The sequence below is a fragment of the Lissotriton vulgaris genome, chromosome 4_1 (genome assembly GCF_964263255.1).
Source record: "Lissotriton vulgaris chromosome 4_1, aLisVul1.2, whole genome shotgun sequence".
NCBI classification, from domain to species: Eukaryota; Metazoa; Chordata; class Amphibia; order Caudata; family Salamandridae; genus Lissotriton; species Lissotriton vulgaris.
In genome coordinates this window covers 1,550,861,189-1,550,888,224 of record NC_141691.1, presented here as the reverse complement: position 1 = coordinate 1,550,888,224, position 27,036 = coordinate 1,550,861,189, and the positions used below count along the sequence as shown (strand labels likewise).

The window sequence follows — 27,036 nt, the reverse complement described above, 5'->3', positions numbered from 1 at the left end:
CGCTCCCCCTCTGCCCGACCAGGCCCGAGCCCGGTCCCTCAAGTGTCACACACCACCACTTCACGTTTTCCGTCCCCTCCGGGACCCCTGCCTCTGAACATAGACCTCGTGGGCCCGATCCACTACTGGCCCGCGCGCCCGACCTGGGCGCCATCTTGGACACTGCACCACGAGGCCGCGTGGCCTCCGATCGACCCTAACCCTGGGCCTGGCCAGGCCTCAGACATCCCGGCACCACCATCCACCCAGGAGGTGAGCGGACTACTTGGCAGGTCAATGGGAGAAAGAGGTGTCGATGGCTCTCCCCCGCCAGGTACCGCTCGCCCCCAGCCTCCCCGGGCGCTGGCTCCACCCCCCTGCTGGGTGTCTGGACTCCCTCATCCTGGACCCCCCGACCTCCAAGTGTGAGGGTCCGGACATCAAAGGGCACCAGCCCTATAACTGAGGCAGCTGCAGAGCAGGAAGGCAGTTGTATCCTGGAGTCGAGAGACGCAGAGAAGAACTCATCCTTGACGGACTACTGGCGCTGCCGTAGTCCCTCCTTGTGAACTTTCGTCCTGCCTGCTGGCGTTGCCGTAACCTCCGTAAACCTTCATCGTCGTCGGGACCTGCTGGCGTGGCCGCGGACCGTTTGTACCTCCATCTTCATCGGGACCTGCTGGCTCCGCCGCGGACCGTCGCTACCTTCAACCATCTCGGGACCTGCTGGCTCCGCCGCGGCCCGATCATCTAGAACGCCGAGCTCGAGGATTGAGAGCTATCCATCTACCCAATTGGTAACAAGACTGTCCCGCTACCCCTTTCCCCACCAGAGACCCGAACCGAGGGGACCCCTGAGTCCAGACCTCCTTGTATCATTTAACCGTACTCGAAGAATTGCTGATAAAGTATCGTTCAACCTTATCCTTGTGTGGTGTCCGTCTGTGGGGGGGAAGTTACTTGTCTGTACGATCGCTGGAGACGGCTCTCCCTGGAGACCTCTCCCCTTATACTCGGCCGACCCTCCCGGTCCGTCTAACACAATGGCTCTTGTAAGGCTTGGTTTGCATTGTTGTGGGCTTCTGAAGTTTCCAATATCACCTATGCTGATGTTAAGGAGACTGAATTTCCAGCAGAATAAAGTGTGTTACCCTGATGAGGAAGGAGATTCACAGGCAAATGGAACTGTATGGGAGATGGAGGAGTATCACAGAGGAAACTCCTCCATGCGCTATGTTTTCCCGAACACCCGCGGGTAATGAACCTCCTGTTATAGCTGTTACTAGAGCCCGAGCAGACTTGTGTGTGAACAGTGTTGGAAATTTTCCTATGGGGAAAAGCGATTGTACCCTGGTACTGAACATTACTGGGGTGAACAACAGTAGCTTTATGTCATCCCACAATACTTTCTTCATCTGTGGGAGTAAAGGATACTACCATCTACCCATTAGATAAATCATGATGAGGAGGATCAGACTGACACTGCACTGCAGCAATATGTTGACTTTAATTTGGGACTGTTCTTTGTTGGTGCCGCTTTGAACGCTTAACACATGTTGTAGAGGCTGTGAGCAACCAGGCAGCTATGGCACTTGTAAACATCACAGAACTGCAAATTGCGAGGATTGTAGCGCTCCAAAATAGAATGGTCCTCGATGTTGTGTTAGCTGATCGCAGTGGTGCACGTTGCATCATCGGGAGCAGTTGCTGTGTTTATATCCCTGATCACGCCCCTTCAGTTTTTAATGCAATCTCTAAACTGCATAAAATCGCTGCTTAGATTCACCCTGATACCGGAACATGGACTTTAACCAGTTGGCTATGTACACGGTTTGTTACCTGGGGCTGGAAACTATTGACGATTCTATGCATCTTCATTGCAATCCTACTATTATGTTGCTTATGTGTACAATGTGGCCCAATGCTTTGTTCCCTCTGTATCACTGCTTGTATACCTAACAAACGTAACGTTAAGAATGTAAACGCCCAATATGTATTAGACCAAGAAGTTAATCAACTAATGCAAACTGATGTACAATATGTTTTGTTTGTTCCTTCTAAGTCATAGATGTCTGCAGCTAATGCTAAAAGGGTAGTCTGTGTTAACTTGGTAGGGATTACTGCTAGCATGAGCTGAAGCCATTTTGTTTTTAGCATCCATTTTAGTTAAGCCATGTGTTTGCCATATGCTTCCCAGTCTTCGCTGTTGCCTGCTTCTCTATTACGCCTGAGTCATTTTCTATAATTAGATCCTGCAGCACTGAGCCGGAGTACTGCGCATGATCAGAGAGGCCTTAGCTGTTAGGATGCACCTGTCCTGTATTTAACGGTCAGGCTACTTTAACTGATGTCAGCAACATTGTAACACTTCCCATTCTGTTGACTAAACGATTCTCATATATCCTTTTATGTAAAAGTCGGTTTGTGTGTACACTTGTACTGCCTCTTTTCGAACCTCCATGCTTACACTGCACTTACTACAATATATAAGGCCCATGGTTTTCTGTACTCCATGTGCTGCCTCATAGGTTGCCTGAGTGTTCTGTATCGATGTAGTTCCACTCATGAGTCAAACAATTTTCTTGATATTACAGCTTCCGTGCCAATCTCTACTTTGTCAGTCTAAAGGACCAGTGCGCAAAAGGGGGAACCCCTGCACCAGATGAGCCCCTAAAAAAAGGCTCACCCCCCACATTACAACAGGTAAAAAATGTTCTTACCACTAGCTCGAAGATGACCAAAGACAGTCCCCAATTCTCCCAATGCTCAAGGGTAATAATAAGCATGCCCAGCGATCGGAATTAAAATACCATCAACTGAACAAAATACTAACAACATCATGCCTCCTTTCAAGCGATGAGAGCTATAGCTCTGACTAACCACTGTACAAAACGGCTTAACGCACAACATAAGGCTTCCTCTGGAGAACCCACATTTCGAAAATAACCTACAAAGAAGGCGTTAAAGCCAAATGGCCTTATACACAATCCAGCCAAAGCGCACAAAAGTGAAAGGATATGAAAACTGATTCAATGCTACGGATAGCCTCCTGAACTACCCAGAACTTTTTTGGGGCGAAAGTATAAGCTATAACCTGGCTCCACCATGCTGCACACTGGCAGCATTTGGGGTTCTGCAAGGGGCTTCTCATTAATCGAAATCTCACTTACTGTTGGGAGATCATTATAATGTTCAAAACATAGCTGGTACCCAAGTGTTGCATGCTTAGTCACTAAGTTGATTCAATGTGATACTCCCAAATATAAAACATGAAAAAGTCTAAAAAACATTAAATGAAAAATAGAAATTAAGAAAATAGTATGCAATGAAAAAAACGTTTACTGAGCATTTGCGGGGACAAACAGGGAGGAGTTGGAGAAATACCATTTTGCAACTTACCACCATGCACCAAAAGGTGGTAAAATGAACATACTAAGCTGATACTTTCTGTGGGGGATATTCCATATTTGGGAATTATTGTTCTTTAGTTAATGACAAGACAAAATTAACTCTTACAAAACTGTGTTTTGTACCAACGTTCTTCAGCAGTGGCTATTTTTAAGCTGGCTTCAGTGCACATCCTTGAGTGAATGACATAACTTGTTCCAAGAGAAGTCATCAGCTGGCAACCTCTCAAAATTTTCAACACGTATTGCATGCAAGGAAACCAGGAATGGTTAATGCAAATTATCTTGTATGTTTTAAAACAACACTCTTTATTAAACGTAACTGTATTTGTATTTAACTTTGGTAGCGGTCAGGCACACTACTTAAACAAAGGGGAAAGTCATGGACAAGAAAGGATGGGAAAATAATATATCTGTACCAAAATAAAGAGTTTTCTCAAAATCTACATACAGTAAAACCTCCCTACCTTTTAAATCTGTATTGCATTTTGCAAAGTTGAACAAAAAAACTTTATAAAAATATTCAAAAGGCGGAGAACAGACAATGGGAAAATAGTTATTCTGTAAAATTCAAAAACATTAGTATGTTACAATCTGATGCAATACAGTTCTTATGCATTTGGTGGTGGCAACTACCCCACTGTCAGTTTTATGTAATGCATTGCTCCAAAAGTAGAGTTCCACTTTAAGAGATGCTGAAAAATTCATTAACAGTCTTGGGGTTAAAAGGAACAAGACTATGCTAAAATTAGGACTTGGTTCCATAAAGAACTGTGTTCCGATCCAGTGTGGAGCCTGCCTATCTCCATTTTGTGTTTGCACCAATTCTTTATTTTACAATTTATGTCGAACTGCTACAATAAGAATTTGGAAAATAGTTGTCTCTCAGCATTCCTGAAGGATGAAAGTATTTGAGACGAAAAGTTGAAGACCACTCGAAAGATGCAAAGTTGAAATATATAGACACAAGAAGGTTATCAGGACTCCGTGACATCCTTATCCTTGATGAAGTATGTTCTACGTCTGAAAACTGAAATACTTCAGGATTTCTTTCCCAAGTGAGGCATAGTCCATTCACTATTTTTCAACTTCTTCTAGGCTTTATGTCTCTTTTTTACCCCAATGAAGTTTTGAAATGTTCAATTGTGATGCGTATGCCAGTCAGTGAACATAAAAATATATATTTATATATAAATAACAGTTCATATTCTCAAGGTAAACAAATAATCGAACAACAGTAAAATCGGCACACTGTTTAAACTCTCGCACATGCCTTTCAGAACTTTGCAGCAGCATTTATTTTCTGTCCAGATGATCCAGCACAGTGAAAACCGTGCTCCTGTGATACATGATCTCAACTATCAGATGTCATAAAAGGGCAAAAACCAGTAGCGCTCTACAAGACCCTTTGGTTTAAAAGGCTGGGCTAGGTGTTCAATTCATGCACAAGTTGTTTGGCAAAGATGTTCCTGGCATCAGGAACTCCAGCATACAGGACAGGGCTAGAGTCCTTTCTTGACACCATTGCCTTCCTATTTTGATTTCATTTCCCCTTTATAACTGACCTGGATAGTACTACAATTAAAAATGAATTTTATGTTTGCTTTTTTACTCATCTAGGATACCAAAAGCTCTCAAATATAGCCTTTACTTATGATCTTTTATTGTCTAAGGTCTTTAAGAAGACAAATCGACTGATGCCTTTCTTGCTTCTGCAGTGATTTAGACTGGCATAACAAGGATGAATTTCAATGCTTTACCCCCCTTCGTGCTGGATGGTCCTTTGGGATCCAGTGCATAAAGTGGCAGCTAGTCTTTTAGGAGTCTATAACAGTATGATTAATGTATATGTATAACTATACACACACAAAACGTCAATACTGTACGTTCTTCTAAAGTGAAAACAATCTGAACACCAGGCGTGATTTGGTTCCTCTAGACACTGCTACATTCGCCAATTATATCACTGCATATCATGGGTCACTTTTATTAAAAGCATCATTACTACAGTTGGCAGCAATTTACATCATATCTTACATGATAGCAGTTTCAAAAAGAAAAAGACAGACATCACAACAAAGAAAAACAATACATTTACAAAGTCATGTCTGTAAACTTCAAGGCTAGTTTAGAGTTGAGGTAATGCTGTTTAGCTTTGTTGCTAAAGTAACAAAGTCCTTTTATTAAAAAAAAAAAAAAGGTACCTGATTATTTTGTCTATACCAGTGCATTACAAGATCATGAGACGATTAATCTGTAGTTTTATCCTGTAATAACCTTCTCAGTGGGTTGATTTCCAAAAGGTACACTTCACATTCAACAGCTGCCTTATTATTGCTGCGTCTCAGGATCGAGACATTCACACTATCATGGAGATTGTCAGAAAGTGTGTTTTGTGTGTGAACTCCCATATACAGTCAAAACAGATGTGTACATATGATATGTATATTGTAAAATTCATTCTGACCTTCACAGCAAAAGAAAAAAAAATTAAATATATAACTTCATACTTCCTTTGAGCAGCACTTCCTTCTATTTGCACCACTTGATTACAAACTGCTGCTTTTATTACAATACCAATGGTACCAAAAAAAAGCAGCGCATTAAGTAAATTTCCATAAAAAAGACATGATCAGCTCTCAAATTTCATCTCTCCTAGGGATAATAAATAATGCACTGCACAATACTTAATGACCGAGATACCTTTTGACACATCTGTATAACATGACTTGGGATTTTTTTGCTACACTATGTTACAGAACAGCTTATAAAAACTAGGTATGGACATTTACTGTGAGTGTAAACAGTAGGACTACCACTTGTCAAAAGTTTAAAACACTTTAACTGTAACTGGTACTGGTTATTCACCATTTTCGTTGCTGTCTATTTCACCCCCTCCATCAAGTGAGTCTAAATCTTCACCCTGTGCTATTTCATCGTCCAAAACGGATGAATTTGCAGTTTTATCAAGGCTATCCTCAGCATCGCTGCCTTCCATGTTCTCCTCCTCTTTAAATGAGGTTTCCTCAACTTTGTCCGCAGCCTTCTCTTCGTGGGCACTCACTGCATTATGAAGTCCTGCAAGTGCCGAGAAACCAGGCAATGTCAATCCCCCCAGCCCTGGAGGTAGAAACATAGATGGGTAAAACAAGCCTGGGGCCATGGTGGACAGTAGGAAAGGATTGAAGGCGAGTGGGTTTGTGGGTAATCCAGTTGTGGCAGTAGCAGCACTGGCAGAGTCAGTAGCAGTATCTGTGCTTTTTTCTGAATCTTTTTCATCTTCATTCTCACTTGTTTTGTCCCCGCATTTTGAAGTGCCATCCCCCGTTTCTCCTCGATTTAAAGCTGTAGTGGTGTTTCCTGCAGCAACTGTGAGTGAACTATTCAACAATCCGCTTAGTCCAAACATGCCTGGCAATCCTGCCATACCTGGCAGCATTAGAGGCAACATAGCAGTCGGATTTTTAGAATCGCCTCCAGCAGCAGCTGTTGCAAGTCCTGTAGGAAATCCCATGAGTCCTGCAAGCTGGAGAGATTGCAGATTTTGTAGATTCTGAAGGCTTGCAAGGTCCATGCCAGCAAATAGGCTGTTCATCAGCAGTGGATTGATTCCAGACGTCGAGGCTACAGCGGCAGCTGCTGCAGCTGCTTTGGCAATTTCACTTTTTGGCCTTCTTCCTCTCCGACTTGATCCTTCCTCCCTTATAACAGGGCCTGTGAGAAGACGGTCAAACATGGACTCGGGAACAAAGCCCTGTGAAAAATTATAAATAAACAAATGTCACACAAACTACGTAATAGAACACAGCTATTGAAAAGTACTATTGTTGGACGTTTAGGGACCTTGAAATTGTAAAATAATTCATTTCGACATTTGAACGCATTTTAAGTATGACTTGATTTTTTTAAACAGCCTACATTACTTGAACATGCTCTAAGTTTATTACTATTGAGCTCTCTCAGATCCATTTCAGTGGTAAGTCTGCTTGCAGTCACGCATATATCCTACCACCAACCTACAACAAACAGATGTGTCTGCATGGGTGTTCCCCTCACTTGACATACAGGCCCTGCCCAGTGAGAGATTCCACTGGTGCAATGATATTCGTTAACTGTAACAAAAACAAGCCTACATAGTAAATGCCAACCTACTAATGAAGTATACACAATTATCAACGATTGGAACCGTAGTCATTTCTATAGAGCAGGAGCTTTAAGTGTTTCGCAATACCATCACCTTCATGATCACCATCAGCCATCATTTGCCCCCAACTAACAGCAATGTGTAGAATTTGCATTGGGGAATGATTCAGAGTTTGGAAGCAGGATTACACGGTCACAAACGCGGCTGACATCACGTCCACCGTATTACAAGTGAAATATTTCCTATGACACTTATAAGGCAGACGGGAAATCTGTCACGTCGTTTGTGACAAAGTAACCTGTTCATCAAACTATGAATCAGACCCTATGAGTTTTAGCCACCTGCAACCAGGATTGGTGTACAACTGACCGTCACAGATTCAAAGTTCAGCAGGTTCTCACCTTCATGCTGTCAGCAATGAAGAGAACTCCAGAGTTGGGATGTTTACAGTGAATTCCTGCTGCAAATACATTATACTATGTGGCTCCTAAATGGAAATTATGTACATGTACAATGTTTTTAAGAAATGTTAGCTCTTCAGTCAGAAGTAGCCAGTCTTATGAAAATGACAAGAGTCTTATCCCAGCCTGTAGCAAGCATCTTCTGAGCTCGCTATTGTCCACGAGATAGCCTCCAAATGGAGGGCAGTGATCACTGGCCCTTCCTTACAGGCAACACTTCGAGTAGAGCAAGGGGCGCAAACAGATCGAGTCGCCCAGCTGCAGGTAGTATCCCCGAAGTATAACTACCCAGAGGACTGTTACAAACTGCTTACTGACATGAAGGTAGATTAAACGTTACTCAGCATGTTTGAGGATCAGGTCAAAGCATTAATATGGTATGACCAGCTGAGTGAGCAGGTGGTAAACTACTGGAGGGTAACACTCACAGTATGGCCTGTGACTAAGGAACGTAAAAATAATGTGTGCGGTGGGATGGGCAAGAGAAATGGATGGCTTAATAAATATTGTAGGAACATAAAATTAAGGGTACGAAAATGCAAAAGATCATTTAGAAAAAGACACGATAGGGTAACAATGGAGAGCCTCCGCCTGGCAAAACTAGAGCACAAAAATAATTGGAGGAAATTGGAATATGCAAGCAAAAATTGGCAAACCATGTTTGAAGTGATAAGTTCAAATAACATTAAGTTTTGGCAACAGGTGTGTGAAGGGAACGTGCAAGAGGAAATGAGGCGCTTAGTTAGTGAAAATAATTGGATCATCCACCTGAGTAATCTATATGGTATTAACAATGCAGATGAGAAACTGAAGAGAACTATCAAGGTCGATATGGATACTGAGTGGTAATTCTCCTTTCAGAAGATAAAAGAGACCATCCACTATCTTAATGTAACCGATGTGGCGGGCTTAGACAATCTACAGGCGGTTTTAATAATGTGGATTGGTGGGCAAACCTCTTTTAAGTCACATTCCAAAAAGCTCTGGCTTCTGGATCTTATCCAGAGAGGTGGAAAAGAGCAATAATTAGACCAATATATAAGAAAGATTATGCCACAAAGCTCAAGAATTATCGCCCAATTCGTTTGCAGGATATGGGGGAGAAAGTATACTCCTAAGTATTGTTAGAATTAATGTAGGCTTGGGTAGAGCAAAATTATTTAATTCCGATAGAGCAAGGTGGCTTTAAGGAAGGCCATTCAACAATGTATCACTGCCTTAGTTTATGGGCAATAGCAAAGGCGACAATCTAGTTGCTAAGCAGATTGTTTTTCTGCTTTGTTGATTTCGGGGACTTGGATAATCGCAAATTATTGTGGGATACGCTAAGGAGGCTTAGCATCAATAAGGCGTTGCTTTCACTTGTTCAGGAATTGCACAGCCAGAACTGGGCCCATGTGATCTTAGATACACGTGGGGCCTTATCAAAGAATACAGATAAAGAATAGCCCACTGTGTGTTCTGGCCCCCCATTCTTCTCTTTATTCTTGTTCGACTTACCAAATACATTACACAAAGCTGGTGGCTTATGTCCCAAAAAGGGGTGGACCCATAGCCCCTGCCTACAAATCTAAAGGAAAATCAAATATATAATGAACGTTTTAAACTAGAAAACTAACATAGGATTAGGAATGCTACAATAACGCAATGTGTCCAACTCTGATTGTAATGTAAGGAGCAAACCATGAAAGCAGGAAAAATAGAACGGTCAACATTTGAAAATCTAAACACCAAAAATTTCAAGCATTAAAAAAATGTATTGCTCATCCAAATGCAGGTGATTTTTTTAATTAAGTTGGATAGGTCAAAAAACGTCCCTCAATTTCGCAGCAACTATATCGCATTCTATCTACTCACTCGTCTTCTTGCAACTAACTAGTGAATATTCTCTGACATTTGAGTGGAGTGCGCAAACCAACCATGTCAGCTCAGCTCATCGTCACCAAATCTGCTCGTCTTTCAGGCTGATAAATCGACCTATGAAAAGTTGCAGCCAAACGAAAACAATGTTTGGAATTTTAATTAGAAGCAGATTTTATGAAGTGTCTTAATTCTGAAAATCAGGACACTTATCATGAGTCAGGGAAGATATCACCAGGGGCCTGACAATATGTTTCTCTCATTACAGCCATGTACTGACAAGAACCAAGTAGTAGTATTACAGACAGATATCCAAATTATACTCTATAAATGTTTTTGATGGAGGCTGTAAAGTGAACTTCGTAAAGCATTGGAATGTTTCAATATCAATCTCTAAATTATTAACTTAAGCTTACCGACTGCTTAACTATATCAGTCCAATCAGGAGCAACAGCAAATTCAGGATTTTCTTCAAGCCACCTAGGGAGGTCCTTCATTGGAGGAGCCATTGCACCACCCATCTATTTAAAAAACAAATATACATAAATATCAAATGCACGTCAAAAAATATGCAATAACAGACCTAAAAGTGGGCAATATACCAATCAATGAAGGAATCAATAGAGGAGGGATGAGAAGGGAGTTGTAAAGCAGTAAGAGTAAATATCTTAGTGTCATTTTGCATCGTGGATAGCTACCAAACACTGATTTGCTTTTGAGAATATTCCCCACAGTGAATCTGGGAACTCTTAGATATTTTGTCTTTCATAAGTGAAACTGAGGAGTAACAGCGGCAATGTATTAATTTCCAAAGCACCCCACCCATTGGTTTTGAAGACACTTGAGTGAGCCCACCTTCCCTATAGAGGTTATATGAGATGCCTTTTAAGTAAGTGCTAGCCATAAAATTGGTTTCTCGAGGGTCTAAGAAAAACATGAAAAATAGAGAACAATTACAGCTAAGCAATTATTTTTTCTCCACGATTTGGATCTTTCATGATTGTGAGGACGAACATCTACCGAGTGCAAGCATTAGTGGTAAGTGAAAATCCCTCCAAACAATTGCGTTGCATTTTTTTGTAATGGTAGGCTACTGAACAGTCCCTCTTGCAGCTATAATAGAATGTGCTCCAACTCTGTACTGCCGTATTTCTTAAAGTAAAGATTATCTACCATTCAGAAAGCAATGCCATGTCTGAGAGGGGTTACAACCCCTTGGACATGATATGAGAGGCTGAACCCTTGTTCCATATCTACATAGTACGTAATGCCCCTTCTTACATTTAGTGTGTGAAGTTGTCGGTTATCCACAAACTATATTTAGTACTCAAAATTACGTGTAATATAAAGAAGTCAGATATAATCCTGGGGGTAAACTTGGTAGGAGTTCTAGATTTCACTTTACAAAAATGACACCAATGGTTGCTGGATGGAAAGGGTCCGGTGTTTATCTATCATGGTTACTATGCAGTTTATCTTTCACAAAAGGACTTTCAGGCCCTGAGACCACGCGGTTCACATGCCTTGCCTATTCATTTTAATAATCCGACGTTTAATTGCTAGTTCTTTAAATGCTGGTTAGAACACACATGTATTTGTTAATAGTCCTAGGATATAGTACCAGAACATCATTAATATCCGTATTTATTTAGGTGTCAAAGACACGCTTGCTATTAACTAGTCCTCAAGTTAAATATACCCATTTTCTCATTAAATTAGAGAACTGGCCCTAGGTTCTCAGTAAAGAATTGTGGGTTCTACCTTTAACTTGAGGATAGTAAAATCAACTGGTATAGAACTCTTGTTAAGGATGAACTTGTCCTCCGTTATCCGAGGATGAAATAACTGCACTGATTTCTCTATATCAGTAATGAAATGAAAAATTATATTTATATAGCGCATACATACCCGGAGGCCTCGCAGCAGTACTCAATCTATGGGTTGTCTAGTAGAAGATGCAACCCCTAAAGAAGAAGGGAGAGAAGGAAGTTGGACTTTGATCCTTAATGAATACCAGAGTGTGATAGAATTACAAGCTCCCAAACATCAATGGGTTAAATGCTGTGTTAGCCTATGGTAACACAGCATCTTGAATTGCCCCCTACCTAGATGCTGGGGGTAAAATAGGAAGGAGGAAAGCAGGCCAAATTCTGCTATTAGGAAGACTGCTGACTGACGCCCCATTCTTGGTCACTTTGAAAGGCGAAGTGACTGCAGGTCTCCCTGAAAATGCTGTAAATGAGGGTATGCAGGCGGATGACCGAGATGGAAAAGTTTCATCTGCAGCGGTTAGGATAAGATTTTGGAATTGGTCTGTAGATGGTATAAAGGCACTTAAAAATCGAAATGCTTTAGCACAAGTTGTGTTCTTTATATTGGAGAAGACTCGGCCACATCAAGGCCCAGGAAGCGGGGTGCGCTTATGAAAAAAACAAGTTTGCTGTGCAAGGCCAAAACAGGACGTCTGCTCGTCAAACGTCTGTGCCTTCTAGGCAACCAGCACCGGTGGGAATCTTATAAGCGCCATGGATTAGGCCTCCACTGACCTGGGGATCGGCACCTGGGTATAAATGACCCTGCTAGTCTTCAGAAATGCATTAGCAAGCCCACCTGTTTTAAAGTGTTACCGGACTTTTAGTCAATCAAGAATAGTGTAACACTGAAGATTTCCTCGTTCATTCTCTCAATAAATTGACCTTGAAATGAGCAAGGTGCTTAATAAAAACGACTGAGTTGTTACGTCGATAATATTTTACATTGCTCTTTAGGAACCAGTGATTGGATAGGATTTTTTCCAGCTACCGTTTTTAATTTTGTATTAGAAGGCGTGTGAGCCCAGGAATCAAAGAAAAATAGAGGCCGTCTTCCTTCCACATCTATCTTGTTGATACAGAGTCCCTTATTGCTCAGTCCACTTTTTCTTAATCTGCAATATTTATTGGAGACTTTTGCATACTTTATTAAGACTCAATTACAAGAATCATTCCCGCCAAAAAATCTGATAAACTTCTAGCTGAACTTTGGCTGGGAAAGCTAGAGCAGTGATTTAATTATATCTCTGGCCTTTGATCACGCTGGGAGCGATTGAAAAGTTGTCATCAACAGTTATCTGACTTCCCAAGCTCCAGAGTGCTGACAGTAGGCTTCTAATCATTTCTGCTAAGGTATCATGTGTGGCCAAGAAACTGTTTGGGACTTGACAAGAAAGAATTAACATTTCCTCTGAGTGAAACAATTTGCAAGATGGCCACCACCACCTGGAAATCACTAACCCTGGGAGTAGTTCGCGTAGTAGCGCTACGCATAGCTACGCAAAGTGCACTTCGCACTAGGCGTAGCGACGCAAACTGGTAGTTTCTCATTGCGAGCGGTCACGAGCATACGAGACCACTCGCAATGAGAAACCTGCCCTACCCCGCGTTGAGAATCACGCCGGGAGGTTTGTTTTCCACGCTTGCGATCACCAACTTGATGTTGCTGATCGCGAACGAGGAAAAAAGTCTCGCCGGGATGCCATTTTGCTCACCAACGTGACGTTGAGGACAGCGAGCAAGCCAAAAAAAAAAAAAAAAAGAGCGTTACGCTACATGTGTTTGCACTGGTGCTACGTGCAATTCACGTAGTGCGAAGTAGCGCAAACTACGCGTGCCTAGCGTAGTACTTCGCCCAGGGTTAGAAATCACACGTTTTTGTAAATGATTGGAAATGCTTCTTATGCATATTGAAGCATAGGTATTTTGCGTGTTTTCTATGACTTGCAGTCAGAAATACACATCTTGAAGTACAGTACACATCGAAGCTCCTAAAAATTGAAGGAAGATTTGATATTATGCCAATATTTTTGATGTTTCTTTCTTCATCTACGTATTTTTGTGCTTATATCCAAGATGGGTACAAATTCTTTCTTCGACCTCAGTTTTCTGACTAGGAAGCACCGCTAATAAAAATTGTTGTTCTTATGCAGGCCGATGTTATTGTTTTAATAAGCTAACGTCCTGGAGCAGATGTTTGAGTTGGATTTGCTTGACTGAGTGTGCTGAAAAGATGAGGGCAATGAGTGGAGATAGTAACCACTACTCTGAAGTAGCCTTCACTTTGTCGTATTTATGTCACTTTTCCACGTATTTGGTGGCAATCCCTCATACTGTGGGGAGTAAAGTGAACAAGCATTTCCAATGCAATAGGTCTCGCATTCGGAAAGTTTGAGCTATTGGTCTTGTAAATGACAGTTTATTTATGTGTTGTTTTTGAAAATAGCTAAATTAATAGCTTTGTAATTTACAATGCCAATAGTTATAACTTTCGCAAATGTGACACCTATAGCATTTGTAATGCAACATGTTTTGTATTTACGTGACTTCGATGTATTGATATTACAAATAACAATGCCTTTTCATTTTTTTAAATCATTAATACTTAAATAAAAGTGATTGCAATTTATAATGGCAATAGCTTAAACTTTTGTAAATAACTTTGTGAAGATTATGTTCAGTGTATTTTATTGTGACGAAAATCCAAGAAAAGTGAAATATTAACATCTTTTTGTGACATTTGTAATAAAGCTTGAAACATTGAGAGAACATATTTGAACCAGTGATGCTGTGGTGGCGCTGAAAGATGCTGTGGTGGCGCTGAGAGATGCTGTGGTGGCACTGAGAGATGCTGTGGTGGCGCTGAGCGATGCTGTGGTGGCGCTGAGCGATGCTGTGGTGGCGCTGAGCGATGCTGTGGTGGCGCTGAGCGATGCTGTGGTGGCGCTGAGCGATGCTGTGGTGGCGCTGAGCGATGCTGTGGTGGCGCTGAGCGATGCTGTGGTGGCGCTGAGCGATGCTGTGGTGGCGCTGAGCGATGCTGTGGTGGCGCTGAGTGATGCTGTGGTGGCGCTGAGTGATGCTGTGGTGGCGCTGAGTGATGCTGTGGTGGCGCTGAGTGATGCTGTGGTGGCGCTGAGTGATGCTGTGGTGGCGCTGAGTGATGCTGTGGTGGCGCTGAGTGATGCTGTGGTGGCGCTGAGTGATGCTGTGGTGGCGCTGAGTAATGCTGTGGTGGCGCTGAGTAATGCTGTGGTGGCGCTGAGTAATGCTGTGGTGGCGCTGAGTGGTGCTGAGTGAAAATGTGGTGGTGCTGAGTGATAATGTGGTGGTGCTGAGTGATGCTGGGGTAGCGCTGAGTGATGATGTGGTGATACAGAGGGCAGAAAGGCACAAAAAACCAGTCTAACAGAGGGCAGAAGGCCAGAAAAACAAGGGAAAAATGAGTCTAACAGAGGGCAGAAGGGCACAACAAGAAGAGGCATCAGGGAAGCAAAGATGAAGCTTGCGGAAAGCAGACAAGAAGGAGAGCGAGGACGCTGAAGCAGTCCTGGTGAGAAGGGATGTGGGGAGGGGAGGGCAGTGGGGAAAGTGAGACGGGGAGGTTGTGTTGTGTTTAATTCCCATGCGCCGGATGATTAAACGCCATCAGCAGATGTCGGTGATGGGCACAGAGCCCCATCCCTACAGGGGAGGAGGCGGGAAACCTGCTGCACTCGCCCATCAGCAGTGGCCGAGTGAGGGACAGGTGAGAAAAGGCAGAATAAAGACGAGAACTGTAAAGAAACTGGTCTAGAACCACCCAAATAGTGCCCTAGTCCGAACCCTCAACGCGAGCAAGCCCAGCTTCGGCAATGCGCTGTGGTACTCGTGGCTACCTCTGAACCCCTTTCACCCAAGGCTCCTTCTCTGTTCAGACTCAGTGAGGACTGGCAAGGTAAGGAGCCCCGTCTGAAATGGCCGCCTTTAATAGCAAGGCTATAAGACAGCACATTGTTGCACGTTATCTCCAGGACTCATGGCAGTACTCCCTTACTAAAAGAATGGAAACGCGCTGCGTGACACCTCCCCGAAAAGAGGATTACACGATAACTACTCCCTCTCCCAAGACGTGTGAGGTTGTTCTCTTTCCTCCAGACTCCTCAAGTCTTGCTCTTTCCCCGAGTAAAAGCGCGAGCGCCTGTCTCTTTAAGAGGATGCAGGAGCTCGTGCCGCACGCTTCCTCTACTGTGACTGTGGGAGAAGCACGGGAGAGAGGGGATGTGAGAAGAGCATCGGGCTGAGGGGGGAACGGAATGAGGGAAGGGTCGGGGGAGGCAGCGAAGGACACTGAGCTAGAGAAAATGAATAAGGAGAGGAGTTGAGTGAGGGAATAGAATGAAAGGGAGAGAGACGCGCAAGAAGAAAACAAGGCAACTGGAGAAAGGAATTACAGGGGGAACGGAGGAAATGGAGGGTTGCGGGAAGAAAAGTAAAAATTGAGAGAAAAGGGGAATGTGTAAGACAAAGGGCAGATAGTGGTGAGAAGAGATGGGTCTGGAAGAGAGTGGATGTACCGAGAGAGAGGGATTGGTGTTGGGGGGGCTGGAACAGAAATGGATTTAGAAAGAGTAGAAGACGGGGGAGATTGGGAAAGCTGGGGATGGTGAACTTGGAAAAGTGGAGGGGAGAGAGGGTAAATGGGCGCTAATGTGAGGACATGCACAGAAGGGACGAGAGCGAATAAAGCAAGGAGTGTAAACATCGAAATAATTAAGGGGAGTGAAAGACAGAGGCAGAATGATATCCGATATATATAGATATGCCTGATATGAGAAGGATGGATATGTGCACAGAATGAACCAGAAGTGAAGGCAGCAGAGGGCTAACGGAAGGTAGATAAAACGCATGTGTTAAATATGGAAAGTTGAGAAATCTCGAAAGTGTGGGTGAGGGAGAAGAGCGCCGAAAAGACAAATGAGAGGGTCGACGGAAGGGGGAAGAATGAACACGAAAATTAGTCAGAAAGGGAGCGATTGAAAGACTTAAAGAGGAGAGGGGAAGTAAAGAAGAGATAACGAGGGAGAGATGGCGTGAGAAGAGAGGGGGTAGACGGAGAGAGTGGCAGGATGAAAGGCAAAACCGGGGAGTAAAACTTGGAACAAAATAGCTAAAGAAGAAGGTCGGGATGAAACATAGCCAGAAGCGAAAAGAAAAAGGGAAAAACAGGGGCGCCAGGAAACAAGGTGGAGGAAGAGAAACAAGTGATTGAGACAGAAGGGAAGCAGCGGACAAGTGACATACATGATCCATCAGGGGTGATGCAGATGGTAAAGAAATGGAGGGCAGAGGAGAGTAAAAAGGAGGAAAAATCTAGGCGAAAGCGAGGAGAAAAATGAAATAAAATTGGGGCGTGATTGTGGGCCTGATAAATAAAGGAGAGCGTACGTTACGTTGCAGGTACTGCTTAATAAATGTGCGCGTGAGGCGCTGAACCGTCGGTCATTAAAATGTGTGCGTAAGAGGCACTATGAAGAACAGCACAGGACAGTTAGCAAGTTCATTTACAAAATACTGTAAGAGGGAAACGGGCACATACTAAAAAGCAAAGACGAACAGGCAGGTATGACTAATAGACGGACAAAGGTGCGGAAATGTTAACAATGGGATAAGACGGGTAGGTGATGAAAGGCAAGAACAAACAAGCTCTTGGCATTGCTATGGGGAGGGGGGGGGGGGAGGAGAAATGCGAGACACAGCCTGGCGGCCGTAAAAAGTCTGAAGCAGGGGGCGGGGGAGCGGATCCCTTTGAAGTGAAGCTCTCGGAGGCAGGCGGCTCGGGGAGCAAATGGTAAGCGCGTGCACAAGCACATGCACTTGTCGAAATCCACCTGGTGGTTTTAGAGCTTAGTTTGCCCTCAATACTCTCGTCCTATTATCGCTTGCGCGATTAATAGGACGAGACCTAAAGAGGTGATAAGGGAAATTCCTTGTATGTTGCAGGAGACATCACTGCTAATGCCAATAAAAACTGTATTCCCTGAAAAAGGCATGTTCAAGATCTTTTTATGGGAATCTGGCTTGATGTCAGTCAGTTGTTACCATTTTATAAACTGTAGATTTCAATTTCAGCAAACTATTATAAGTTTTTTTTTTAAAAAGCAAGGCAATAAACAGGAATACATTTTACAAATCTTGATTTAACACTTTAATATGACCATTAATGCCTCCATATGTTTTCCAATTGCTATACAAGATGGTGAACATTTTATTTAAAATATAAGACTTAATGCTACTGAATGAACTAGTTCGTTACCTTCAAAAAACACTTTGCTAGTTGATACTCTAACCGCAAAATCCTCACCTTTTGAACATTCCCAGGTGCCAGACTGGACCCAGAAACTCTGCAATGCTCATCTGCCTCTAACTGGTGGCATGAGGCTTCAGTCCTTCTCTGGGTATTATGACACAGAACCAAATATGGCACCATCATAGGTATCCACCGCAAAGATCATTAAGCTAACCTGCTGTTTTGAGAAGGCACTTCTATCTTCATCTTCCTCACCAGTGAATAGATGCCCAAGAAGTAACAACAGGTGGTGGGTCTGAGTGTATGTCACATCAAATTATCCTAACATGGAACTGAAAGAAATTATGTCTCTCTGCACCTCGGAGTCAAGGCACTACAGCCTGGTGGAGGTGTGGACCAAAGTCTTTATCACAGCCCGTCAGATGCCCAGATTAAAAACAAAACATGGACAATGTGGAGGTTGCTGCATTTGCCCTGGTGGGATGCACTTTAATACACTCCTCCTTGGCCAAAGCAGAGCATAAAATAAGGCAGAGAAAAAACTAACAGGATATAGTCTTGTTAAGGACAACTTTACACTTTTTGTGCTTTGCAGAGCCAAGAACCAAAAGCTGTTTAACCATAGTGTTTCCCGTTACCGTCGATATAGCTCCGAGCAAGCTCCATGTTATTAAAGAAAAAAAAAAAGATGCAGCCACTCCTCCTGAGCCAGGTATGGAGGAGAGAACGCCAGCAGGCTGATGGGCTGTCCCACACAGAATGGTCTTGAGAAGAGACCCAAGTCTGAAGCACCAACTTGTTGGAAAGAAAGCGGTGAGGGAGGATGGGCTAAAAGGTCCTGCAGTGTGTACACCAACCAAGCCATTGCAACAGTAATTGAGAAGAACATAGTAATTAAGCAACTGAGAACAACCAAACATGAGCTTGAAAGCTGCCCCATCAAAACAGTAAGGACCTTTGACAGTGGCCAGAGCAATGCTTTCTTTGGTCAAATATAGTTCAAACCAAAAAAACATCAGACAACCGTGCTTTTAACAGATCGACCTCTCACAAAGCATGACCAATAGCCAGAGTAAATGCATTTGGGTGAGGGTCAGGAAACAATGGGAAATTAGAAGAACTCAAACTGCTCTACTCAATTTACATTCTGATTTACCTTGCTGCTGTAGGAGGTATTCCCCTAGTGTGCAGGCAGGTCGACAAATTAACTGAATATCAGAGGCTCCTTACCCAATCCAGCTCCTGGTCTCGTCTCGCTTTCCTCAGAATACATGGAATCAGTGGAACGGGTGAGAATACATTAATCAGATTAAAATCTTCTCATATGGACGCATCTTCCAGAGCCCCCGCCCTCACAGCAGGTACTACAGGAGAGACAACCACCAACATGGCAAATATATCCACCTGATGCACAGTGAAGAACAAATGCACCACCTCTGGAAGGAGGCACCACTTGTGATCAGAACAATAACATATGCTCAGCTCATCTGCCCACACACAGTGTCTGCCAGATGACTCGCCAACTGTTAAGCATAATGATTAATAGGCCCACCAGCACTTTAGCACCTCCATGCAGAGGACTTGAGTCTACCTCGGTCCACTTGCCGGTCTACCACAGACAAATTATGATGTCAGTGATGATCTGCATAACTTTCTGCCTTACATATGGCACAGGGAGAATAGCGGTCAACAGGAGAACCAACAGTTGCAAGAACGTCAGGACTGGAGTACAGTCCCCTGTCCAAAACATCAGCAATGCATGCTGAAGTATAGATGTATGCCTAACCAGGGCCGGACTGGGAACCAAAACCGGCCCTGGCAGAGTGCTCGCCCCCCCGCCCCCCTGTGGGGGGTGGAGTTGGGGGTGCGACAGCGCTCTTTGTCAGGGCCGGTTTTCGGGCGATTTTGTTACAGGGCCGATTTTTGGCCCTGTAACAAAAACGGCCCCCAGGGGGCCAAAACCGGCCCCCACCCATGCGGCCCACCGGGGGATTGCCCGGTGCCCGCAACGGCCAGTCCGGGCCTGTGCCTAACCTGTAAAAGTGAGCTGCAGCCTTCAGCGTCACCGGTATTAAGAGTCCCAAGGGTCAAAGGACCTAGTAGTCAGTATAACCCACCACATATCACAGATGCCTTCTTTGGGGCTGCCGCACCAGACATGAAAATGCAAGATCTGCAAGTCCAAGGCCACCAACTAAAACTCAGACTCCAAAAAGCGGAAACACAGGCAAGAAACGCTTAACCTGTCCTTGTGGAGCTTTAGTTTTAACACCCAAAGCCATGTAAACACTGCTGTGGCAGCTGGACTAGCTCAGAGGACTGCCTGTGCTGAAATAATTGGCATGCTGGGAAGGCAACAACTAACGAGTGTGCAGTGGCTCTCTTTAAAGCACTCTGGTGCAGAGTTGTCCGTCTCGAAAATCTTGCAGGCAAATAGCATATTCATAAGATTCACCTGGATGACAACAGAAAAGTCTGTGGAATGTACCCAAGGTGTGAAGTCTAATAACGAGACTCATGTCTTTAGATTTGCCCATAAATTGTATCCAGCCGTCAAAGTTTGCTTGGCCATATTCTGATCATCCTTAAGCAACAACATGTATCCCAGTGGGCTGCTTGTCACCACTTGAGCCATTGTATGCGAGTAGTATAAAACACATGCCTTTGCAGGAGTTCATGAACAGTCTTCCAAGGAGGTGACCGCTATCCCCATAGCTCTGATAGGCTCAGTCACTAGATCTTCATATGAATTTTCTGGCTTTCCGCAAATCTCTAAACATTTTTCCCTGCTTAGTTTTTCTCTGATACTTCTGTTCAGTATTTCTCTTTTATGAAAGCTCTGTGCCAAGATACCCAGTTGGGTACATGCACACTTTATAAAACCTGTTCATCGTCAGGTTCCAACACTTTGAAGGCATTCCAGATCACTGCAGTTGAAGATTAAACTTCCTAAGTAGGAGGGATAAGCAGGACACTCCAGCTCAGGTTCAGGGGATGTGTTTTTGAAGATCCCTATAAAGACTGCTCCGAGTAGTGAGACTTACCCACCATCGTAATTCGCAGTGTATGGCACCATGGAGAATTACGACACAATCTCAGCCAAAGAGAGCCTCTTGTTTCTGCACAATAAGATTCACACAGAGGAGAATTCTTAAAAAGGCTTTTCTTACCCTCTTGACTTAGCCTAAATATCATCTACTCAAGGAGGAGTCTACTCCAAGATCCTGGTGCCAAATGTGGCGCTGAGAGAAACATGGAGGTCATAGGTGGAGCAGTTGTGTTCAACAGCAGTGGTTAAGTGGCTTTGAACAGAGTTGTGCAACGCCAAGGCCTGAGACATTAGAAGTTCCCAAATGCTTAGCTGGGCCAGATGACATACCAGAGGGAGGTGGAGCTGATCTAAATACCGGGAGGCCTCAACATAGAATTTTGCAGCCACAACTTTAAGATAGGAACTGGCTTAGAAGACATTGACGAGACTGTAGTCAGGGAACAGTGCCGACTTTCAGACATGCAACTGGAATAAGGATGCCTCCTAGGAGAGAAGGACTAATTTGAGGCTTCTTCTAGAAGCATCTCTCTTTAGAACGCTTCCCATGATAGACACCAGGAATAATAACGATAACAGGGTTTACAGGTTGAGCCATGTAAAGTTTGGCTTCTATATTGATCGACTTGGAATGCCTAAGGCAGCATTTCCAATGGGAGCAGGGTTGTGCCACGGCCTAGACCCCAAAGTCAGGCATCACGAGACATCTTCTTGAGGTATGTCCAAAAATACCTGAAGTCTGACACTCCAAGGAAAACATGACTTTAAAGTAGACTGTAAATGACTTACTTTCGAAAAACTAAAACCAGTAAATAAGTGGTAGTTACAGGATTGGTAGCAATGGTCTGAAAAAATGGAATCAACGACATGTAGGATAGCTACTTATTTGACCGTCATCAAATCCGAACGAGGACCCTAGCTGACTAGCACTCTAGCAGCGTTGGGGGCTACGACAAAGTTCCCCGACTCTGTGGCACCCTGGGGCCTGAGGGGTTAGAATCAAACTGTGAAGTTGAGTAGAAAGTATTTATCACAATATCATGGCTTTAAGTTCATCAAAAAATGAACGTTTCATATTGGGCACAGATTTCTGTTAATGGATAAATGAAATCAGTTTTACCATAGCCTCGTCTTGTGTAACAGCATCATGCCCTCGTAGAACCTAACACGTGAATGCACTGCTGATCCTAATCAAAACATGCCTATTTCCAATTCTCTACCACAAAGTTAAGGTCTTTACTGTTTATGTCAGGAGCCCTCAACCTTCAGGAGTGCAAGCAGTGCAAACAGAAAAAATCATAAAACACACCATGTTTCAAATAAGTTAAATTGGAGACTTAGATTTGCTAACATTAGTTTTGTGGATTCAGATCAATGGAACCACAAACTTATTACCACTTTAGTAGCAGCAATTGTTTGCTCTCTAATGAAGCCTGCAAATAAAAGGCTAGAGCTTAACTTTTGCCCAAAGTACTGAAGCACCAGAGGTCAATCCAAGGATCTAGTTAAGAGTGAGTCTTTGATATCCTCATTGATATGCTATACAGTATGCACAAGCAGCCAATTATGACATCCGCAGAGATACTGATATCAAGTATTGCCTTAGCAAGAACCGAACAGAAATATCGGTTCATTTTCCTTTGGTAAGTATTCTGCAAAGATCTGTTATGTCTCAACTATCATTTTCTTAGCAATAATGTTCTGCTTGCCATATTCAAAGTAGTGAGGTACTACAGGTTTTGCGACCCACTGAACCTATCATTCAGCTGTCCTTGCCCAGAGGAGCAAATGGCACAGAAGACTAATGGCTTTCTGATAGTAGAAACTATAAGACAAAATTTAATATTTTCTGTATCTGGTGGTGTCTCATGCTCTTCCTTCAAATAATATCACCTAAATACTGATATCTGTTTTCCTCGATGTGAGACGCTTTTTATTGCAAATTTATACTGGGCTGACCAGGTTAGTCAGTGGGCAGCATTCATCCTGGATCCAGATATTTCGGAGCCTACGAGCACAAGGCAATCACTTACCATTTTTCAACATGTAGTGGCTATTTCAATGGAAATGTGCTTTATGTAAATGACTGCTCTACTAAACCATGTTTTAGTGATATATGTGTCACAATATGACAAAGTGCATCATAGGCTATATACCACATCCTTATAGTTCTCCTGCTGAATGGGTGCGGTTCAATTGCTACACTTGTTCTTAGTATGATGCTTGAATCTTTCACAAGTCCATGTGAATTCGGTGACGTAGCATTGATGGTATCACTCCCACTCTAAAACTTGTTTCAGCACCACTGGGAACACAGAAAAAGTTCCCAGGGCAAGCAGGCATTATTAGGCTTCAATTGTGTCGACGGGAGACTTTTGGGTCTGTGGTCTTGGCCCACATTAATACACCACCCAAAACTAGACTGTTTCTTGAACACCTGACCATTGCAGCAGCTAGGCAGAGAATCCAAAGGCTTACTCAGAGAGATATGAGGGTGAGATAGGGGTGTTAGAGACCCTGAACTCTGCAACACAATAACAGGCAATAATGTGGTTGTCAGGCCAGTGCTTTGTCTTATATCGAAAATGGCGAGTAATACTAACACACAACTAATTTCCACCCAAATTAAACACAGGATGTAAATAGACTGAATCCTTGTAAACGGGGCTCTACATAAGTAAAAGTCAATCTATTAAATGAGCCACGTTAGCAGCAATCTGATCTCCCTGATAAGATGGCTTTCCACGGAGAGCAGTCTCACTGACAATTCGCCTCACTCAGTTACTCAGGCCACTCCACTTTCACGTGATGGTATGCACGCTCAAACGGTTGTGAAATGTGGAGTACATGCTGAACCGAAGGGAGCCTCTGGGGTGAAGGGACATAGATGCTTGTGATCCTTCCTTTGCAGGCCCTTAGCGTGCTACTTTTTTTGGTACCTATTTTTTATTAAGTTTACACACATAACCGCCAGCACACTAAGCAGAGGGGGGCAACCGTCATCAACAAAACACACAGTAAAAGATGATGAAGGCACAGTGAGCAAGCAGAGACATAGGAACATTCCTGTTCTCATAAATACCATCCCCATCGATAAGATACATAAACATTAGCAGATAGTGTGTCCACAGCCAAGCATCAAAGAACAGGACCCTCCCCACCCATCATGCGCACATCAGCCTCATCGCTCAGGTACCGAATCACAGACTTGGAGTGGAGAACAATCATGGGGGAGCAGGGAGAGAGGAACGTTGAAAACTCAACATCTGAGACAGAGGATACATTGCACAAGGCAGACCCAGTGAAGAGCACCCGACATCCTCGGTCCACAAACGGACACGCCAGTAACATGGCAGCCCAGGCAGGTGGTATCTTACAAACTCCCCATGCCTCCTCCGGACGGATGCCCTCCCGCTCACAATCTGCCCAAAGCAACAGCTCCAACCCCCCAGCGGTAGACATTAGGGCCACGGGGGGATTTCCAACTCATTGTCCGCTGCTGGCGGGCAAGAAATAAAGTATGTACTACAGAACGGAATACCTGGGTCATGAAATAAAGTTTGTTGGTGTGTCCTGAAACAGTTGTAGGCAAACTATGAGATCAAAAAGCTAACCAAAGAGAATAATCGGTGGTTGAGAAATTCTCATCAGACCACCCAAGTGGCGGAATGTCCTCATATGAGATTGGTTTGTGGATCCAAACAACATCCAGACCATCATATGATGGTATAGTTGTGGATACTAATTGTTGTCTCCATCCAAGGTTTATTCTCAATTGGTTGCTGATGAGGTGCAGTGTGTGAAAGTGAGTGTAAATTAAAATTGATTACCGGAACAAAAAATGTGTTTAATGAGTATTGTTCTGGCATCAACCATAAAAACTACGCCTGGTAGTCTGACAGTATGACTACCCAGTGAGGCTGTGCAAGACGGTCGACATGTTTCAGCCAGGAGGAAGTATTATCCGGCTTTCTTCAGGACCAAATCAGGATGAAAATACTACTGCACAATTTTTTTTTCTTATTTTACCATAAATAAGTGTGAATGTGATTTTATATATAACAAGAATGTAAACATCCTACCCGGACCTTGGAGCCCCAATGTGTCCAGGGATGTTGGATATTGTGATCCTTACCTACGAGAAAACATAGTAGAGAACCACATACATAAATAATGATTAAAGAACTCTATATTTGCCAATCAAACAGTGCCTAGGACACACATAGAGCAGTACTATCTCTATATTATACCCCACAGAAAAGACTGGACTGAAGGTATATCTACTAACCCATTAACTAATATATGAGAGAAAAACCTGAATTAAAGTAAGATTGATACTCACCCAGCTTTGTGTGGGTGGTAGACCTCACCTCAGCCGGCATCCGCTCGGGAAAACTGAGGCACCACTCTATTGTGCAAAGTTGGAAATAAAAGTTTAACACAATGAGGAACATCATGCCCACTTAGTTCACAAAATATTGATTTGCACAATATTAGAAACCTAATTGTTAAAAAGGCGGGGGGGGAACCACAAGTGCCCAGAACAAGAAGCTGACAGTGGGAGGGAACTGGCTGTGAAAACGAGCACTCTGTTTAAATTATTGTTTGGCTGGTTTCAAAGTAATTGTGGCTAAGATTCAAGATGATTCTGAGATGTTCCAATCCCACCACATAATGCCTTCAAAGAGGAGAAACCTAGTGGAATTGAAAAAAGAGCCACGAACCCTGCGACCTACCTCTCCGTCGGTACCCCTCTCTAGCGTCCGAGAGTAAGTGGAGGTGATGACATGGGGCAGCCGCGGGTTATTTATACCCATTCTGATTGAATAATTGGCAATGAGTGGAACTTAATTGAATCGTATTGCGCATGTATGAAAATAAAACGCTGCTTTCTAAAAGATGCGCATTAGATGCAAGTAGTAGTTTATTTAGTAATGCGCATGCGCCGGTAAACATACTGCTGTTCACCGGCTCGCGTAAAAGCAACCTGACTTCGGCGCATGCGCAGTGTGGTCCGCTTGTACAGCGCATTCGCGTAAGTGACTAGACACGAGCGCGTAGTGGTAATGTGTTCGCGCTTTGTGTCATGCTTAATCTAGTCGTATACAAGGTCTGGTTTGTGAAAAGGGACATCACACAGAGTCTAATCGTATACAAGGTCTGGTTAATGGGACAGGACATCACACCGAGTGAGGTTTTTTGGGGCAGTTGTGCTAAACACGGAAAAAGAAAAGCCCCAATTGTTTCATACATTAAGGTTCATACATTGAGGTTACCGTATCACAGTCGATGTATAAATATCGATTGAGAGCACAATCCTTGCTGGATTTCGGCAATGGCCCAATGTATGAAGGTATATGGATCACTTATGACAACCACTGGTATATTATAGTAAGTGATATTCAATATACAGCGCCATTATGTTTGCAAGCTATGATGGCATTATAGGGATGACCATGGAATATTGTCATTCAATCCCTGCACATCCCTCTTAACTCTAAAAATCCATTTTTGCTCTTTGATGAAGAGAAATTTTGACACATCACTGACATGTGATGGGATGAATGGGTGTTCCAAAATCACCCATCTCAGTTCGTCTGCTTTGTGTTTCAGAGTCAAAAAATGTGTGGTCAAACGAGTTGATTGTTTTTGGCAACGAATAGTGCTTTTATGTTCATTTATTCTTAGTTTGACTTTGCGAGTGGTGTGACCAATATAGCGTAGTGAGCATGGACAGGTTATCATGTAGATGACTTGCTCAGTGTTACAGTTAGTATGTCTTTTTAAAACCCATGGTTTGTCTGTGCCTATATCTACACTGTTGGTTTTGTAGGTCTGCGGGCAGACACTGCAGGAGCCACAGGGAAAATGACGCTGTACTGCTGGTAAGTCCCATAGGGTGTTATTGGTGACTAGTAACATCATTTTAGGTCTAGTGTGTACCAGACTGTCCCTGATGGATGGTGCCCTCTTGAATGAAAATAGAGGGGGGGGGGGGAATAGAGGTTTGTGCAATATTCAGGATCCCCCAATGTC

The 27,036-nt window shown here is 43.4% G+C and overlaps 1 protein-coding gene across 2 annotated transcripts in view; it reads right to left on the bottom strand.

Annotated features, from left to right (window-relative positions):
- Nucleotides 1-3,678: 3,678 nt before the first annotated feature.
- CHD7 (chromodomain helicase DNA binding protein 7) overlaps nucleotides 3,679-27,036 on the bottom strand; it is a 794,978-nt gene continuing 771,620 nt past the window's right edge. For both annotated transcript variants that reach the window (XM_086965786.1, XM_086965787.1), the window contains 2 exons: nucleotides 10,268-10,372; nucleotides 3,679-7,140 (listed from right to left, as the gene is read on the bottom strand). In XM_086965786.1, the coding sequence (XP_086821912.1) occupies nucleotides 6,247-7,140; nucleotides 10,268-10,372 (999 nt within the window). In that variant the 3' untranslated portion in view covers nucleotides 3,679-6,246. The remainder of the gene's footprint in view (nucleotides 7,141-10,267; nucleotides 10,373-27,036) is intronic.